This window comes from Grammomys surdaster, unplaced genomic scaffold, assembly GCF_004785775.1.
Source record: "Grammomys surdaster isolate TR1022 unplaced genomic scaffold, NIH_TR_1.0 66, whole genome shotgun sequence".
NCBI lineage: Eukaryota > Metazoa > Chordata > Mammalia > Rodentia > Muridae > Grammomys > Grammomys surdaster.
In genome coordinates, this window is record NW_021604568.1 from 7,347,955 (window position 1) to 7,364,885 (window position 16,931).

Below are 16,931 nucleotides of genomic sequence, written 5' to 3' on the forward strand. Positions count from 1 at the left end.
AGGCTACAGGCTTGAAGTCAGAAGGCTGTCCCTCTCCCTGTACCTGTCACACAGGCTACAGGTTTGAGTTACAGGGTAGTGCACAGCTTCTGTGTTCTGTATTTTAGGCTTGTTAAATTCCTTAAATTGCTGCCCTAGAGTATGTAGAGATTATTGCTTTTAAATTTATTATTGTAAATTATTGCTTTTGTTTTTCTTATTTATAGTTTGCTGCACAAGAAGAAAAGAGACAGAAAAATGAGAGAATGGCTCAGCATCAAAAACACGAGAGCCAAATGCGGGATCTTCAGTTGCAATGTGAAGCCAACGTCCGAGAACTGCACCAGCTGCAGGTTAGATTCAGGAGCCTGACGACAGGACACGCAGGGCTGGCCGCTCATGTGGCTGTTGATGGCTAGTGTGGAGACAAGAGCTAAAGTTTGAACATGTTGCTTATGAAAGGACGAGAATCGAAAGCTTGTGCTGCCCGCGTAGACCCACGAGAAGAGCCGTTGCAGTGCCGTAGACCCTTGATGTTATTTCATAAAACCGAGAGGAATGTAAACAATGAAGCTAAGTTAAAACCTGAGAAATACTCTTTGAAAGTGTTGTTAAATATGCCTTCTGGTAGTAAGTGATGGCATGTTTATTTTAAGATTCTCAATTTATTTTTTCCCATTTAAAAGGATATGGCTAGTTTTTTGTTTTGTTTTTTTATTTGAAAAAAGGTAAACATTTGGAAATCTTTGTTCAGTAGTAACGTACTGGTTTAGACTTAGGACTATTTTTAGAATTCACATTGAGTAGATACATAGTCCATGTAGTGAGTTCCCAGAATGCCCACACTTCCAGAGAATAAGAAGTCATTTTGATACTCTGTATATTAGTTAATTTACTGGAGTAGAATACTTACCAATTTCAAATCTTTTACCAACTAGAAAAGCAAAGGCCTAAAGTATTTCTACTTAAGTCCTTTTTATATGTTGTGTTAACAGCTTTATACGATATTTAGTATTTTTGCAAGAAGATATAAAAGTTCTAGAAACAATGAAGGTATTTATATACTTATAAAACAGACTATCTCACAACTTTTGGCACTCAGTTTTTAAAAGAGAATTTGAACTTCCATAATAGCATGATGTTTAGCAAATAATTTACTAAATTTCAAATAATTTTGAAAGAAAATTGTATTTGTTAAAAAGTACTCCCAGCACTTGGGAGGCAGAGGCAGGCTACACAGAGAAACCCTTTCTCAGGGAGAGAAAGTTGCTTCATTGATCTGAAAAAAAATGTAATACTAACTTTATTTTCAGAATGAGAAATGCCACCTGTTGGTTGAACACGAGACTCAGAAACTGAAGGAGTTAGATGAGGAGCACAGCCAGGAGCTGAAGGAGTGGAGAGAGAAGCTGAGACCCAGGAAAAAGGTAACTCGAAAAGCTGTACTTAACACTGCTGAGTGGTCCATGCAGCACCCGTCTATTACTGGTTCTTCTTTGTGTCAGGCACAGTGGCAAGGATGGATACAGAGATGAAAAGACAGCATCACTGTCCCAAAGTTCAGGATCTCATGAGCAATGAGTACAAGTGGGTTCATTGCTGAGGGGTGGGTTAGAACAGGGTGCAGGCGAGCAGAGCTTGTGAGCACAGGACGGGTGCTGACACCTGAGGAGGCTGAAGAGGTAGAAGCTGGGTAAGGTGTGAATCATGAGTGAGAACTTGTGAGGCAGGTGGGTAGGGTGGGAAGGAATGGGATGAGAGGAGAAAGTAGAATGAGCAAAAATACTATTACAGTGGAAAATTACAAATAGTTCTCCTTGCAGGCAGTACAGGGTCTAGGGCATTAGGGAGGAGAAAGCAGGGACCACAGCCTGCCGGTGTCAGCTGGAGCCACAGTTACACTGTCCTTGAACTAAATTTAAGATAGGAGACAGAAGAATGGCTTGTTTCCCTTTCCCTCTGTCTCCCTTGTTCATAACGCCTCCGCTGCTTGGCTAACCACTGTGCCTCTCTTTGTGCCATCAGCCTTACTCTTCTTGTGGGTTTCCAGCCTGGTGTACATCTCAGAGGCTCTTCACCCATGGAAATGTGCACTTAGCTTTACTGGGTGCCAGAGATTTTCTAGAGGTGTCAGGCTTTGTTTTAACCACAGTTCAAAACTGACATAGGTTGTACAGGAGACACCTTTAAACTTTTAAAAATTAGTATGTATTGATCAAGGGTATAAAGTCACAAAAGCATATCGATAACAGCTTCTCACTGCTTATTCTGAATAATTTTGACATTTAATATTTATTTGTAGGCTCAATTTTCCCTGTTTGTATGAAGATGTCTCCTAATCAAGGTTATTAAATAAGAAAGTTAAGGGCTGAGGATGTGGCTCAGTTGGGGTGTGTTCCTGTCATGGTGCTCAGTGTTCAAGCATGTACTACTTGGTAAATAGAGGCGAGAGGATAAGAAGCTCAAGGACATCCTTAGTTACACGATGAATTCAAGGTTAGCTTGTGCTTCATAAAACCCAGTCTCAAAAAGAAGACGGGAAAGCAGTTGAAGGAGTGATGTGTGTGTAGCCATGTCTCAGGACTCGAGGCCACGGGTGCTTACATTGCCATGACTGTTCATTGGTGCTATTATTATTACTGTTTTGAGCCAGGGTTTGCTTGTGTCCCATGCTAGTCTCAAACTTTGATTTCCCTTGCCTTAGATTCAGCAGTACTGAGATGCAGGCGTGCCCACTGCACCCAGCCCACTGGTTTTAGTTATCAGTGTGAACTTTGCCCTCTCATTTTGTTGTCTACTAGGTGTCCTGTCTTTCCTGTCTCATTCCCGCTGTGTGTGAGGGGAGGTCCTTATTCAATTCCCACCTCAGCTTTCTGTGTCCTGGCGTATTTATTTGGTTTTCTGTATTATATTGTTTGCCATTCTTTGCCACCAGACCTGTTTCTCTACTATATTCCATGAGAATGTAAGCCCCTTTGAAAGAGTTTATCTCTGTTCACTGATCTTGGCACATTCTAAGTGATGAGTGCACACCTGTTGAAGCTGATAGAAAAATGTAAACTCAGCAGACATCAGATCGAGCTCAGTATTTATCTCCTCTTTCCTGCCTCCTGTAGCCTTACCAACAGGAAATGTGCTTTCCACATTCTCTCCCATAAGTGACATCCAGATTAGAAATCTGACTCACACAGGTTAGAAATCTGCGGTACTCAGGATTCAGCAGGATGTTAACTATGACTCCTTTCCAGTCTGTGCTCTCTGTTCTGTTGCTGCACTTGGTCACCCATGTCCTCATGGGTTCTGCCTTTAGTTCCTCTCCTTATTCTATTTGCCTGCTATCATCAGAGCGATTATCCTCGTGAACAAGTGAAGAGGTGTTGATAAATCTTGAGTTCCGTCAGTGTGACTTTGAAGCCTTCACAGTGACACAGTGGGCTGTGAGCTCTTTCTCACCTCAGTGTGCTGCAGTATGCATAGAGTCTGTTCTTCCTATAGCTTCTGTGTTTATGTCACTGTTCGGCTGGTCTTGTCTGGCATATGTTCTCTGTCCTGCCTGTCGGTTCTAACCATTGCTTCATGGCCAAGCTCATGCTCTACCTCTTCCGGGGAACCTTCTTGTTCTTTGTTTCATCCTAAGTAATAGCACTTTTCTTTCTTTTTTCTTTTTTTGTTTTTTTTTTTTGTTTTTTTTTGTTTTTGTTTTTTCGAGACAAGGTTTCTCTGTTGTAGCCTTGGCTGTCCTGGAACTCACTCTGTAGACCAGGCTGGTCTTGAACTCAGAAATCCACCTGTCTCTGCCTCCCAAGTGCTGGGATTAAAGGCATGAGCCACCACTGCCCGGCAGCACTTTTCTTGAAATGACTTATTTGCAGTCACTGATACTGATCATTCAGTTCACTATAACAAAATATTATAAGATGAAAGCTTGAGAAGTCCATGTCTGGAATTCTGGCATGGCCATGTTTTGGTGGAGGCCACTTTCTTCTTCAGAGAAGAGCTCTCTACTTGCCCCTTAAAAGAATAGTAATCCCGTTTGGAGGGCTCTGCTTTTGTGACCTAATCACCACTCAGAACTCTGTGTACAGTGGGAATGTAAGATGAATATAGTTTAGATCTTAGGTTTATGCAGCTTGTAGTTCGGTGTGGAAGAAAGGCATGCATGTCAGTAACTGACACAAAAAGCAGGTAACACTTACTAAAAGGTATCACGGGCTGCAAGCTTACATGTGATGCTCACAGGGCCAACAAGATAAGCTAGGTTGGGCCTCTACTGTAGCAGAGAACTGATCTGAATCTTGAACCTGGGGCTGTTGCAAATTATGTGGTCTTAAGTATTGAATAAAATGTTTGGGACTAGAGGTTTGTTTTTGTTTCTGTTTTCATTTTTGGTTATTTTAAGATTAAAAAGTTAGGTATAATGCATTCACATCTGGGTGTGAGTTTGTGCGTGTGAGTGCAGGTGCCTATGGAGACTGTCCGATCTCTGGAGCTGGAGTTACAGGCAGTTGGGGGACACCCAGTGTAGGTAGGAGGAACTGAAGCGGTCCATGCAAGAGACACTGAGCCATCTTTCCAGACCCTGGGCAATGGTTTAATCTTGGTTGTCAGAATAAATTCTATGTATGACGTAAAACAGTCCATAATTGTTTGTCTTTTCCCTCTTAAGACACTGGAAGAAGAGTTTGCCAGGAAACTGCAGGAACAGGAAGTGTTCTTTAAAATGACTGGGGAGTCCGAATGTCTTAATCCATCAGCGCAGAGCCGGATCTCCAAATTCTACCCTATTCCCACCTTACATTCCACTGGGTCGTAGCAACAGCACGCATCCTCATCTGGATTTGGCTTCTAAGTACATCATTGTATTCTCTTCATCTTCCACAGTATGTATGACTGACTATAAAGACAATCACCTGTTTCATCTTCTTGGTGGTTTTTAAAATTTCTTTCTTGGATTTTATTGTTAAACAAAGATGAAGGGCAAATGAACTAAGATAGATGCTAGGCCATGTTGGCAACATAGCATCTTGCAGTAATTCCCTAAGGTGATTTTTGTATATTGACCTTAAATAGTGTGTTCTTAAGACACTGTTATTGAAAACTGCCAGAGACATAATGTTTAAAGTTATTTGGAAAATATATCTGTTACATCACTAAGTATTAATAAATATTGTTTTGCCTGATCTCTCAATGATACTAAATTCTATAGATAGGATTCTGCTGTAGAATTGGAATAATTTTCTTTTGGTAAACCAACTCTTATTTTAAAAAAGCCATGAGTTACAGAGTACTTTATTGATTCAGTACATAGATATATTTTTATCACTAACCAGGATCAAATCTTTAAAAATGAAAAGTTATTTCAGTAATTTGTCACAAACATTAGCCTGTGTGGGTTGGAGCTAATTATTAAGGTGCTAATTTTATTAAGATAGTGCCTAAAACACTAAATTTTAAACACGTGTAAAATGGGGTTTTCCTTTGGTCAATAGGAACAAAGTACCCTCTCACTGAACATCACAGTTATAAAAACACGCTTATATTACCATTCAATAGAAAATGACATCCTAAAACAAATGTTGTACAAAGTTGGAAAGATGGAAGAACTAGCTTTAAGATGTGAGTTGGTTGCGTTCTCCCCTCTTCTCTCTGAGGGATAGCTACAGCTCAGCAAGTTCCGCCATCACTGAGAACGTAGGTGGCTCTGCCCTGAGCTACAGTCACAGCTACCATTCTGAAGCTAGTCTAGAAGGAGCGCTGGTCCACAGCAGAGCTTCATTCATATCAGGCACACACCCAGAGTGACACTGGGTTGTTTCCAGTGGGGTTATTCAAGTGCATTTTGGTTTTATTTTGTTCCATGTTTAAATTAATTACTTTGAGTAGGAAAAGACTGAAGTCTCTATCATGTGGTTGTTGTTGATGAGATGTTCACTCTTAGTTCCTTTTGAAGTTCAGAATCTTAGCCACATGTCAGGTCAGCAGTGTTATAAACAGCACGTTTGTGAATGATGTCCACTGCCTGCCATTGGCAATGTGTTCTAAGAGTGCTGGGTACCAAATTGTTACCAGTATTTAGTTATATTTTGAGGTTGGTGAAAAGTAGAAGTCTCAGTGCAATGTGGGAACAACAGTTCATGTAAGAAACTATAGATGTCTGTAGTGCTTTCTTGCAGTTCATTTGAAACTTTGAATGCTGAGTTTTATCTGATTTAAAAATGCATGTAATTTTAATTTTATAATTATTTTGACAAGCATAATTTTTCTGGACAACCTTGTAGGTAGCCTTAACTTTCAGCCAACTTTGTTTTTTATATAAATATATATATACATATATATATATAATGTATGGTTGTAAATTCATACACTTATCACATGAATGTTACTATATACAGAACTCTTAATGCTTTATTTTCAGATGCTGGGTTGAAAACTGTTTGAAAGCCTTTAAATATATATCTTTATAAAGTAATATTCAGGATGATGATGGAAATTGTTTATATTGTTATGATAAAAGATGGTATTATGTTGCCCAGTGTATTTAATGATTTATTTGAAGAGGGAGAGGGGAGGAAGGCTCTCATATCACTTTCTCCTTTGAATTTTTACAAATCAGTTCTTTAGTCAGTAGATTTTCTTTTCGGTTTCATTCAGGTAATTCAGACATGATTTGATCTGAATATGTGCCCTTCCTGTTCTTTGACATTTAGAGCGTTGTATCTGGGAGGGAGGGTAAAAGCTGTCTCCCTGAGCCTGCCCTCTAGATTCCCTGCTCCTGCTTGGAGTTTTCTTTCAAGCATGGCTGCCTTCCTGTGTGTGCAGGGACTGTTACTGGAACACACTCACCTCAGCATTTCAGGTTATGCATAGGAAGTGTTTTGTAACAGAATCAACCTGCCTACTCCTTCTAAGGCCTTATACAAAGTAGATGATAGTGATTGTTCTTTTCTGCATGACATATAGGTGGGAGGGGCTGAGGGGCAAAGGATCCATCCACACAGTGAGTCCATTCCTCTTAGGTCACTCGGCTGCTGTGGCAGAATGTGCCATGCAGTGCATAAAGGAAATTGTCAACAGTCACCTCCCCATCCCTGCATTCTGTGGACACGCCACACCTCCCCCTCACCTCTGCAGGTCCAGCTCCTAGAGCCCTAGTACAGGGCTTCTTCCCTAACCTGTTGAGTCTGGCTGTGGGCTGCTGAATCCGCTGTTGTTTTATTTAGGTGGAGTCATATTAAGCTCTTTCTTACTTTTTCTGTGCGTCAGGAGGACACTTGCAGTGTTTTTAGGTTGCTGAGAATATTGGAAGCTTCTCACATGACAGGACATGACAAGGTGTAACGAAGTAGGAAGCAGAACCAGAGCTACCTCTACGCAGTGTTTTCTCAAGCACACGCTCTCAGGCATATGAGACCCTCCCGGAGGCTCTCTGATTTCTTGAGCATCAGCACGTCTCAGAAGTGATTGTTTTTTGTACTCTTCCAGGCCCCTCATCCCTTCATGCTTTCCCCAGTTCTACACTGTGCTTATTAAATGACAAAGACTCTTCTAAGAAGCCAAACTCGGCCAAATTAATAGCTAGAAACATTGCAGAATGAAACACCTAGAACTGCAGTGGAAGAAGAGAGCACCAGCTCTCTGAGAGCCTTCTGGTCCTCTCTGGGAGATGATTGTGTAGGACGCGGGGTGGTTATTTTTAATGCTTCTCTTAAGTCAGAGGCAACAGTTGATGTCTCTGCTTGTATTGTTCTTTGGCTGACATGGTTTTAATAATGCTTTAAAATTTTTGCTACAAAGCTTGGAGTAGAGTGTTTTACCAATTTCAAATGTTGGCTGCAGCTTAAAAATGTGATTCTTTGCAGTATCATAAGTTCACAAGCTAAGTTTTCAAAGAGAATTTTGTTTCACATTATGCTTCTTGTCTATTTGGGATCAGAAACATGCCTTTCCAATCATGGGATTGTCAAACAATAAAGCTATTTCTTAATCTATTTTGGGAAATCATTTTTTTTTAATTAAAAATCTAAAAATGAGATGGTCCTGCCTGAGACACTTTGCAGCTTTTTTTTTTCCCTTTTTGGTTCTAGTTATGTTTTTAAACTTTTCTTCTTCCCAGTCTTCTGACCTTCCATGTTTATCATTGATCTTAACTATCTGTGATATATATTCTCATATTCACATTCTCTGTCTCTCGTCTCTGTCTCTCTGTCTCTCTGTCTCTCTGTCTCTCTCTCTCTCTCTCTCTCTCTCTCTCTCTCACACACACACACACACACACACACACACACACACATTACTGACAAATGTAACTTTTTCCTTGCTGGTAAGTACCTTCCAGTACGTGAACTCTTCCTTTGGGTGATGTTTAAGTTGGTTATGTTTTCACGTAGGTGTGTATGTGCTTTCATTTCCTTTTCTTCTCCCTGGGATAGATTATTTGCTTCAAATCAATGAGAAATCCTATGCTAAACCCCTCTTGTTATTGTCATTGACATGTGCAGCCCCACTCAGTAGATGCCGTGCTTGGCCCGGGTGCAGCTTGGCTGGAGGGAGCTACTGATGTCATTTCTAATCTCAGCGTGTTCTGTGCTGTTGAGCTCAGTTCCCAGTCACTCCCCACTCTCCCCATGAAACGAGCTCAGATCCACTGTCTCCAGCTGAAGACATGGCTCATGTCTGTCATCCTTTTTTTGGATTTTGTCTGGAGAAGGTAGCACGGTTGGACTCTCCTCCCATTTCTTCTGAGTGTACAACTCTATGAAGACTTTTAGATGATGTCTTTGTAAAGTCTAGTAACAAGGGAGCATTTCCTAGGCCTGCTTAATCAAGATAGGAATCATTAATAAGTAATATTGAGCTCCAAAGTAAAAAGTACTGTTTCACAGGGTTTCCACTATGAAATTGATACATTCTTTAAAAATTAAAAGATGCATTGGATTTATTATTAAACACAGTGGGTTCTTTGCCCTGTGGGTGGTTAAGCAAGTTATCTGAAATTGTGAAGTCCATATGAATTCATTTGCAAGTATTCTTATGTTGGTTCCCTTGGGCAGCCATCGGGATATAGCAGCCGAAAGACCATGCAGCCTTCTAATGCTTGGCTCATGTATTGGTGGTGCTCGCAGCTGCTTGTGGGACTGGATCTAAACTGTGTGTTTTCTCTAGGATGATATATATGTAAGGAACTCAGGAGAGAGCAGGAAAGTAAATCCAATCTTGGAAGAGCAGAGGTGTGGAAGTGGGTTTACGTTAATCTATGCTTAGTTATTCAGTTGAGAGTCACAGCTTGTGACAAATTAACAAATTGCCACTGCCAAGTGCAGACTCTTCTGGTTATACATGTACATTTTCCTTAGTAGACTGACATCTTCATCTATATACTTGGCTTCCAGTTATATATTAATTGCAAAGAAGCTTGCTAATTTGTTGTATATCTGTTTAGATTTCAAGGAACTTAGAGAAAACAAAGTGCTTTGTCTGGTGTGTTGAGGTAGTAGCTTTTAAAAGTCTGCCTTTAGAGATCTCAGTGATCAAATGCTGAAGGCTAGGTCTAAACTACAGCCAGCCATCTCTTCCATTTGTGATAAACAGTTCATGTAACCCAGGTTCTTTTTTTAAAACTTAACTTCCTCACATGGTTAAACATACATTAAAAAAGAAAAAAAACTTTAATTGAAAATTTTACACTTGAAATGAAATGATTTTTCATCTTACAGATTACATACAAATGTTTTTAGTGAAAAGTGCTTACAGACCAACTGTACCCAGTCTTTTATGCCATTTCCTACGTGTAGAATGGGAGCGTGGAAGCCATGTTTCCCCAGCATCGGGAATTCTATATCCCCCCTTTTCTCCCTCCCTTGCCCACTGCCCCTCTTGTCCTGAGTGCTGTGGTCTAGTGTGGTGTCCTAATCGTTACTTCTGGCACATACCTGTGGACACAGACCATAGCTCCGACCAGTCAAGCTTTGTAAGCCAGTGGGAAGGTGATTGGCATTTGTACCGTGGTAACTGTCTGAAATGTCACCTCCTTTGAGGAAGTGAACTTCTGAGCTCCTTCAGTTGCAAGAGTCACTTCTGTGACTGGACAATGCAGAGTGAGCAAAGGAGGAAGGAGCTGACAGCAGCCTTTGTAACATAACCCATCACATGTCGCCTACAAAGGCCCCCATTCCCATGTTCCATTTTCTGGGCTCATTCTTTAGGCAAAGCTCCAAGATCCCCCAGCCAACAGTTATGTAACTGGCTTCTGAGGCCTGGCAGAGGCCTGAGCTAAAGAAGCCAGGGAGCTCAGATCTACGTAGCAGAGAAGTTAAGTCTCATATTAAACATTGCAGCTATTCCAAAGGCCCACCCAACCAACGCAGCTCTTTCAGATTGCGTGTCTTTGAATTTTCTGTATGTATATATTTCATTCAGACTAAAACAAGTGTTGCTGGCTGACGTGGTCTCAGCAGGATGGGGACCCATGGACATAGGCGCCCAAGAACTGGTCCAGGAACTTGGTAGCTCTGCCAAGTGCAGCTTATGGCTTGACAGCGATACTTCTCTTCCTCCTCCCAGTGTAGATCTGGTCACCTGAAAGTTCAAAGATGAGTAGGGGTTAAATACCTCGTGGCCTATGTCCTTAATAGGGCCGGTGACAGCAACAATGATTGCTAAAAGTTGGCTTGAAAGATCAATCCTTTGTAAAACTATTTTATTTTCCCCTTCAAGTTATCTCCCTCTGGTCTTCCCTTTTCCCTTTTCCCCTTTTCCCTTTTCCCCAGCTGTGCAATACCATTTTCTGTATTAGTTTTTGCTTGATTTTCTCAGGCTAGCCCAGAATCAAATGACCTCTTCCCTGCTAAACCTCAGAACCTCAGAAGTCACACACCAGTGCTTACCTTTGTCTCCTTTCTCTCCTTTGTTCCCTCGGGGGCCGGGTGGCCCAGGAGGACCTCGTGGTCCAGCAGGGCCCCTGTCACCTAGAAGTCAGAGAGGGTATGACACCAGCGTGAGAATAGAGTCGAAGGCATGGCACAGTGTGGCAAGGCAAAAGTATTCCTCAGTAAGAGGTAGCTAACAACTGATCCTGTGATCTCTGATGTCACTCACCTTTGGGTCCTGGGGTTCCCACATCTCCCTTCTGCCCAGGTGGTCCTGGGATAGTGCCGTATGCTGCAAGGAAGGAAAGAGTGTAGCTTTAGACTAGAGTTTGCCTGAGGCTTGGGAGGTCAAGGGTTTGTTCAGAGCAACATAGTGGTGGCATCTGGACTTGTACGTGGAACCAGAACTAGGCTTCACTGGTGTTGGCATCTAAGCTACAAGGAGAAGATTATCAAGTTGGTATTTGTATGTCAGGCCCCACGTGAGACTAAGCAGCAGCCCAGTGCTGGGAAAGCAATGGCGATATGCTTACTTCGGAAGAAGTCCATGAGGTCTTGTGTCACGTTGCTGTAGGCAGAGAAGACCCTACTGATGCCAGGTGGGCCTTGGGGCCCTGGTGGGCCTTGGACAGTGTAGGCCATCCCTTGTAGCAGACCCTGACCTGCAGAATACCGGGGTGTCAGTGTAGGAAGCAAGGTACCACTTCACTAGTGTCAGCAGAAGGGCAGTATCCTCAGACTGCCTCACTCAAAGCAGCTAAACCAGAGGAAACCACCCTGAGGAAGAAGCCCTGCAGCTTGTCTGTTCATCAGACTGGTCTGACCTGTTGTGATAGTCCTCAGGGACATTGGACTACGTGATGTGCTGAGAGCTAAAGGGAGAAAGGACCTCTTGGCTAACAACTTCCACAAAGCCCTGTCAGAAAGCTGCTCCTGTCAGACTTGTTCTGAGCAAAGTACCACGCCCTTTGCTATGTGCCCTGTTCTCCACAGCTCAGGTGTCAGCACTGGGGGATCCCTTGCACTGAGATGGTGTAGAATTAGATTGGGATCTCCTCTCTTTCAGTCCCTGCCCATCTGATTCCAGAGCTGCTGCTATCAACACAGTCCGAGACATAAAAAGTGAGGGCCTGTCTGCAAAGCCTAGATGCTGAGGTACACACATGCCCCTTCCCTTCTGAGGTCCACGGGTTCCGACTTACGCTGCATGCTCTCCGACACCCGCAGTGCCAGCTTGTTGTAATCTAGGTCTCCAGTGAAGCCAGCCCGGAGCGATTCACCATTGGTACCGTACATGCCACCACCTGCAGCTGCCCCATAGCCTCCGCCTGGGCTGATGTCAGTGCCGTAGGGACCCCCATCTCCTGCCCCATAGGTTCCACCTTCGCCCATGGAGCCGCCATTGGTTCCCCCTATGCCCATGGAAGAGCTGTAGGAAGTTCCCCTTCTGGCTGAGGAGCTGCTACCCCAGTTGTAGTTCTCCCTTAAGTGACCATCTCCAGGTGGTCCCTGTGGCCCCGGAGGACCTGGTGGGCCAACGATGAAGCTGCGGACATCAGGACCTGTGGGGTAGGAAGATGCGTTAACCCAGATTGTGGTGGACAAAAGAATTGAGAGCTAGCGTCTCTGGAGTTTTAACACCCATTGGGGTGAACTTTGAGGCCCTTGTACAGAAGGATGCTGGTGAGCAAAGAAACTGATTTGTCCAGACTGCTGACCATCTTGTGCCTACTGCACACGAGTCGTGAAGGTCTGGGGGAGGGCGCAGGAGACCGACATGGAGGTACCTACTTGTGAGGTAGCTAATCAGCTCGCTGCGGAAGTTGTCGCTGTTTTCAGCTGCGTAGGCGGACAGAGCTGCTGAGACACCCGGGGGCCCTCGAGGACCTGGGGGCCCTGGTGGGCCTGGAGGGCCTGGGATGGAGGACAGGCCAGCAGCTGTGTGAGGGGAGGGAAAGTGAGGTCAGAATCCTGGGTAGCAAAGGCTAGATTCTCAGCCTGGCCTTGGCCTACTGTACGTTCCCCATGGGTTGGGTGCAAGGGATGGGGGGTGGATGGTGGGATAGAGGAGAGTGGGTGAGGCCTAGGTGGTCCCATCATGAGGCCTAGGTGTCATCTGGGAATGGCTCCTTCCAAGGGGTAGTCCCACATCTCATCCCACATCCTGTGTTCTCCTAGACCTTCATCACCAGGCTTTAGAACGTAATGCCAGCTAATACATTATGTCCTTGTCAAGTGACTGAGCACATGGCTCATGAGCTCGGCAAAGGCTACAGTTAGGAGCTTTGTGTCTTCCTATTTCTTCCCCTGCCAAGGCTCATGGCTTCTCACAGCCATGTGGCCCCGTCCAGGGCCCAAGGGCCCTCCTGGTGCATGCTCCATTGGGGAAATGACACATTGATTCAGTTCTCATGGCAGCTCTAGAGAGGACTGGGGATGCCCTCAAAGTCAGGCTGCAGCCCTTGGCCCTTCTCTTCTGCTCTCTAGTGTCCTACTGTTCAAGTATGAGGAGAGGTCCTCCACACTGATGCTGGACCATGCACTGCCTGGCATCCCGGGCGGCCCTGGGGGCCCTGGAGGTCCAATGATGTCTCTGTAGTCAGACCCTGGGGACATCAGTGGCAGTAAGTAGTCAGTCACAGCCTGAGCCAGGGTTTCGGTTTCCATCCCAAACCTTTTGATGGATGTTCCTGCTTGGCCTTACCTCGGAGCATGGTCAGTAGCTCCTCATAGGATGTTCCTGGCAGGCCAGGGGGCCCCGGTGGGCCAGGATGCCCGAAGCTGATCCCAGAACCTAGGGAACAAGGTCCCAAGTCGTTGGAGACTCAGGGTCGGTCAGGGAGGAGGGTAGATAGCGATTTGGATAAAGTGCGGTCTGAGGAAGGGAAAGAACGGGGGTAGGAAGGAAGATAGAGAGGAGCGTGATGCAAAAGTAGTGTGGGCAGTGGCACCCAATGGGGAGAGCACTGGGCAGAGCACAGGTCGGCTGCCGGCTGCGGGGTGCAGAGTACCCATTCACGCATGCGCATACCCGTGTGCTCCTCTGGGCTGCTTTTGCTGTGCTCTCAGGCTTGCTCTTTCTCTGAGCAGCTCTGGAGACTACTGCCTCTGCAGGGGTCAGTGCAGCTGGTGAGCATGGGTGGGGGTGGCCAGTGGGCCCATCTCAGTGGGGTTGGATGCCCTCGTCCTCACTCCATGCCCTCCTGATCACTCACTTGACATATAGTTGAGAATGTGTCTGCTCAGCTCTGCATAGTCCAAAGACAGGAGGGACCCATCTCCACTGACTCCTGGTGGCCCTGGAGGACCCGGAGGACCCACCAGATGCTGACGTAGGTACTGCCACACGTCATTCCCTGGGAAGGAGAAGATGCCTTATGGATCAACCTAGAAGCCCAGTTGGGTCTACTTGCCCAGCCTGGTTCCCAATAACAGCTGGGAATTTCTGGTTCTTGGTGGGCACTCACTGGTCAGGGGGAAGTAGGCCTGTAGTGGAGGAAGCTGGGAGATTCCCTCTCCCATTTTCGATGCATTTGTGACTGAGCACACAAGGCAGAACAGTGAGTGAGCGGCTCCTTGTCTCAGAGGACTTCGTCTTGCTTGCCACCCTTACAAAGCTCGCCCGGGGACAGGTGCCCTCCAAGTGAGGACGGGAAAGAGCGGAAATGCCCTACTCTTTGCTCACTGTGGGATACTCACGTCGCAGCATGGCCAAGATATCTTCTGAGGAGGAGGCAGAGGACAAGCCAACACCATAGCCTGACGCTGTGGGAGGAAGACCTTGGCTGACCTCCTTGGTCTTGGAGCAGATCCTCTGCATCCAGACTTGGAAGGTCAAGTCAGCTAGTCCTTGTCTTTGAGCGAAATGAACGAATGGAGTATTTCAGGCTAATCAGAAGGTCAGAAGAGGCCAGAAATAGAAGTTGGCTTTTCATACGGAGTGCCGTGTTCTAGAATGTGCTTTTAGCCTGACTCCTGGTGGACACCACCAAGCTGAGGGTCCCTTTTTGTGAACAGAGATGGGGCCCATACTTGGGTACAAGCTGGTCAAATGCTTTGCATGCCTGCCCCTATCATATCTCCGTCCCAGTCGGACCCAGGGTCTGCTGAGGCTGGGCACTGTATCCCAGCCACGAGGAGCGTAGAATTGAAGGTTATATATTCAGAAGGGTGGGACAATCTGTGAATTAAGTGATGAGCTTCGGGAAATGAGGGGCATTCATTAAGGACAACAGAGCACAAGAAGTGTCACAGACTTACACCGCAAGTAGCTCACGACCTGGCTTGCCAGCTGGGAGTAGTCGAAAGTCTCTCCTGTAATGGTGATGACGGGCCCTGGAGGACCTGGTGGGCCCGGGGGACCCTGAACTCCTGAGAGATAAGTCCTGATGTTGTCATCTGCCAACAAGGGATGAAGTGGTCAAGCCTGCTGCCGAGAGCATCTGACTTCCCTATAGTCCCAGCAGGAGGAGAGAGAACCTGCCCTGGTCCACACAGTGCCTGAGCCTAAGACCTGTGCTGTCCGTGAGGGTATGGACTGACAAGGCTCCAATGAGCCTTCCGTTTGACACATCACCTATACACAGGGGTGGGAGGGGCGTGAACACATTTGAAGATGTGTCCGTGTGCATATATGTGCTCATATATGTGCATGCATATGGACTTCAGGTAGGATGAAGATGAGGCATATGTATGGACAGGTATGTTGGTCAGCTCTCTGACTGCAGGCCAGGCTTCATAGGTAGAAGGAAGCCTTCACATAGATGATGACCACCCCAACACTCCTTTTCCATCTCCCTCAGCCTCCTTTCCAAGGTGTGGGGTGGCGAAGCACTCACTTTGCATGTACTCTGCGATGTAGCGTTGGATATCCTGTCCGGAGCTGCTGAGAGAACCCGGAGGCCCAGGCGGCCCTGGAGGGCCAGGTGGGCCCTGCGTGTACATAGTGCTTGATGATGCCCCTGGAGGGAAGAGAAAGTCTCCTGACTCGGCTCCTTCACTCTAGGGCAGCCCAGCACTTTGTGTCCCCACCTGCTCTGAGGCTTTGTCCTTAGAGGAACTAGGACAGTGGCAAGCAGAAGGGCAGAGATGGGTGCTGGCCAGGCCAGATGTCCTGCCTCCCACCTCAGCCTCCCTTCTCTCAGGACCCTGGAGCTCCCAGGGCCTGCTCCAGTCTCTTCTTTGGTCCCCAAGCACAATTGGCTGACATTGGATTTGCCTTTCCATCCCCACAAGTTTGTGGCTTCCTTAAAGGTAGCTCTTGTGGACCCTATGAGGAGCTATAGAGTTAATATGCAAATCAGAGCCGAGGAGAGCCGGAAGGAGCTCCATTCGCCTTGGAACCAGCAGGCTCCCTCGGAGGATGGGAGAGGAACTTTGGTCTCCTTTAGTTCTTACCGTGAGAAAGACCACCAGAGATGCCAGGAGTGCCTGGGACACCAGGATCACCTGCAATCCAAAGTGAGAAACCCTGTGTTGTGTGTACCTCTTTCTCTGGGCAGCTCCCGAGTGAAGTTCAGCACCCTTAGTTCAGTCATTCCATGTCTAGAGTCTTGCTTGCAAAGATACCATATCTCTCTTTGGGGAGGCTTCTTAAGATCCACAATTGCTGGGCCTGCTTCCCTCTTGGAGCAGACACCACACACACACACACACACACACACACACACACACACACACACACACTCGCACACTGAGGCTTGTACGCATACTTAGCTTGCCACAGTCACTCTTTGCTCTACGTGTGTGAACCAAATGCACTTTGAACAAGCTCAGAGTTCTTGGGGGTCAGCTCTTACTACCTCACCCCCTACCCCAGGTTGTGTTTGATGTACCCTGATGTCCCCTGAGTCCTGGAAGGCCTTGCACAAGGACACCTCCCAGTAGCTACTGTCATTTCCACTGCCCACTGTGAGAGGGCATGGGGGCTCCAAATAGAACCCAGGGCATCTCACTCTACACAGTCAGATGGACACTGTTGGCAGAGTCCCTGACCACCCTCCCTCCGGCTCCCACCCACCCCACGCAGCAGGCTGCTCGTGGGCTGTGCTAGGAGGATCAAGTGCTCCTGCCTGAGCAGCCTCCTCC

At 46.0% G+C, this 16,931-nt stretch overlaps 2 protein-coding genes across 4 annotated transcripts in view; one reads left to right on the forward strand and one right to left on the reverse strand.

Moving 5' to 3' along the window:
- Slk (STE20 like kinase) overlaps positions 1–7,967 on the forward strand; it is a 56,654-nt gene extending 48,687 nt beyond the window's left edge. For both annotated transcript variants that reach the window (XM_028774272.1, XM_028774280.1), the window contains 3 exons: positions 207–332; positions 1,293–1,406; positions 4,646–7,967. In XM_028774272.1, coding sequence (XP_028630105.1) covers positions 207–332; positions 1,293–1,406; positions 4,646–4,792 — 387 coding nt within the window. In that variant the 3' untranslated portion in view covers positions 4,793–7,967. The remainder of the gene's footprint in view (positions 1–206; positions 333–1,292; positions 1,407–4,645) is intronic.
- Positions 7,968–9,614: 1,647 nt separating this feature from the next.
- Positions 9,615–16,931, reverse strand: part of Col17a1 (collagen type XVII alpha 1 chain) — a 46,108-nt gene continuing 38,791 nt past the window's right edge. Inside the window, exons 42-54 of one of the 2 annotated variants that reach the window (XM_028774210.1) lie at positions 16,242–16,292; positions 15,683–15,805; positions 15,105–15,242; positions 14,544–14,609; positions 14,060–14,200; positions 13,549–13,638; positions 13,340–13,450; positions 12,636–12,782; positions 12,047–12,406; positions 11,378–11,506; positions 11,074–11,136; positions 10,863–10,943; positions 9,615–10,554 (exon numbers count right to left, since the gene is read on the reverse strand). In XM_028774210.1, the coding sequence (XP_028630043.1) occupies positions 10,502–10,554; positions 10,863–10,943; positions 11,074–11,136; positions 11,378–11,506; positions 12,047–12,406; positions 12,636–12,782; positions 13,340–13,450; positions 13,549–13,638; positions 14,060–14,200; positions 14,544–14,609; positions 15,105–15,242; positions 15,683–15,805; positions 16,242–16,292 (1,553 nt within the window). In that variant the 3' untranslated portion in view covers positions 9,615–10,501. The remainder of the gene's footprint in view (positions 10,555–10,862; positions 10,944–11,073; positions 11,137–11,377; positions 11,507–12,046; positions 12,407–12,635; positions 12,783–13,339; positions 13,451–13,548; positions 13,639–14,059; positions 14,201–14,543; positions 14,610–15,104; positions 15,243–15,682; positions 15,806–16,241; positions 16,293–16,931) is intronic. The other variant, XM_028774218.1, reaches the window with a different exon arrangement.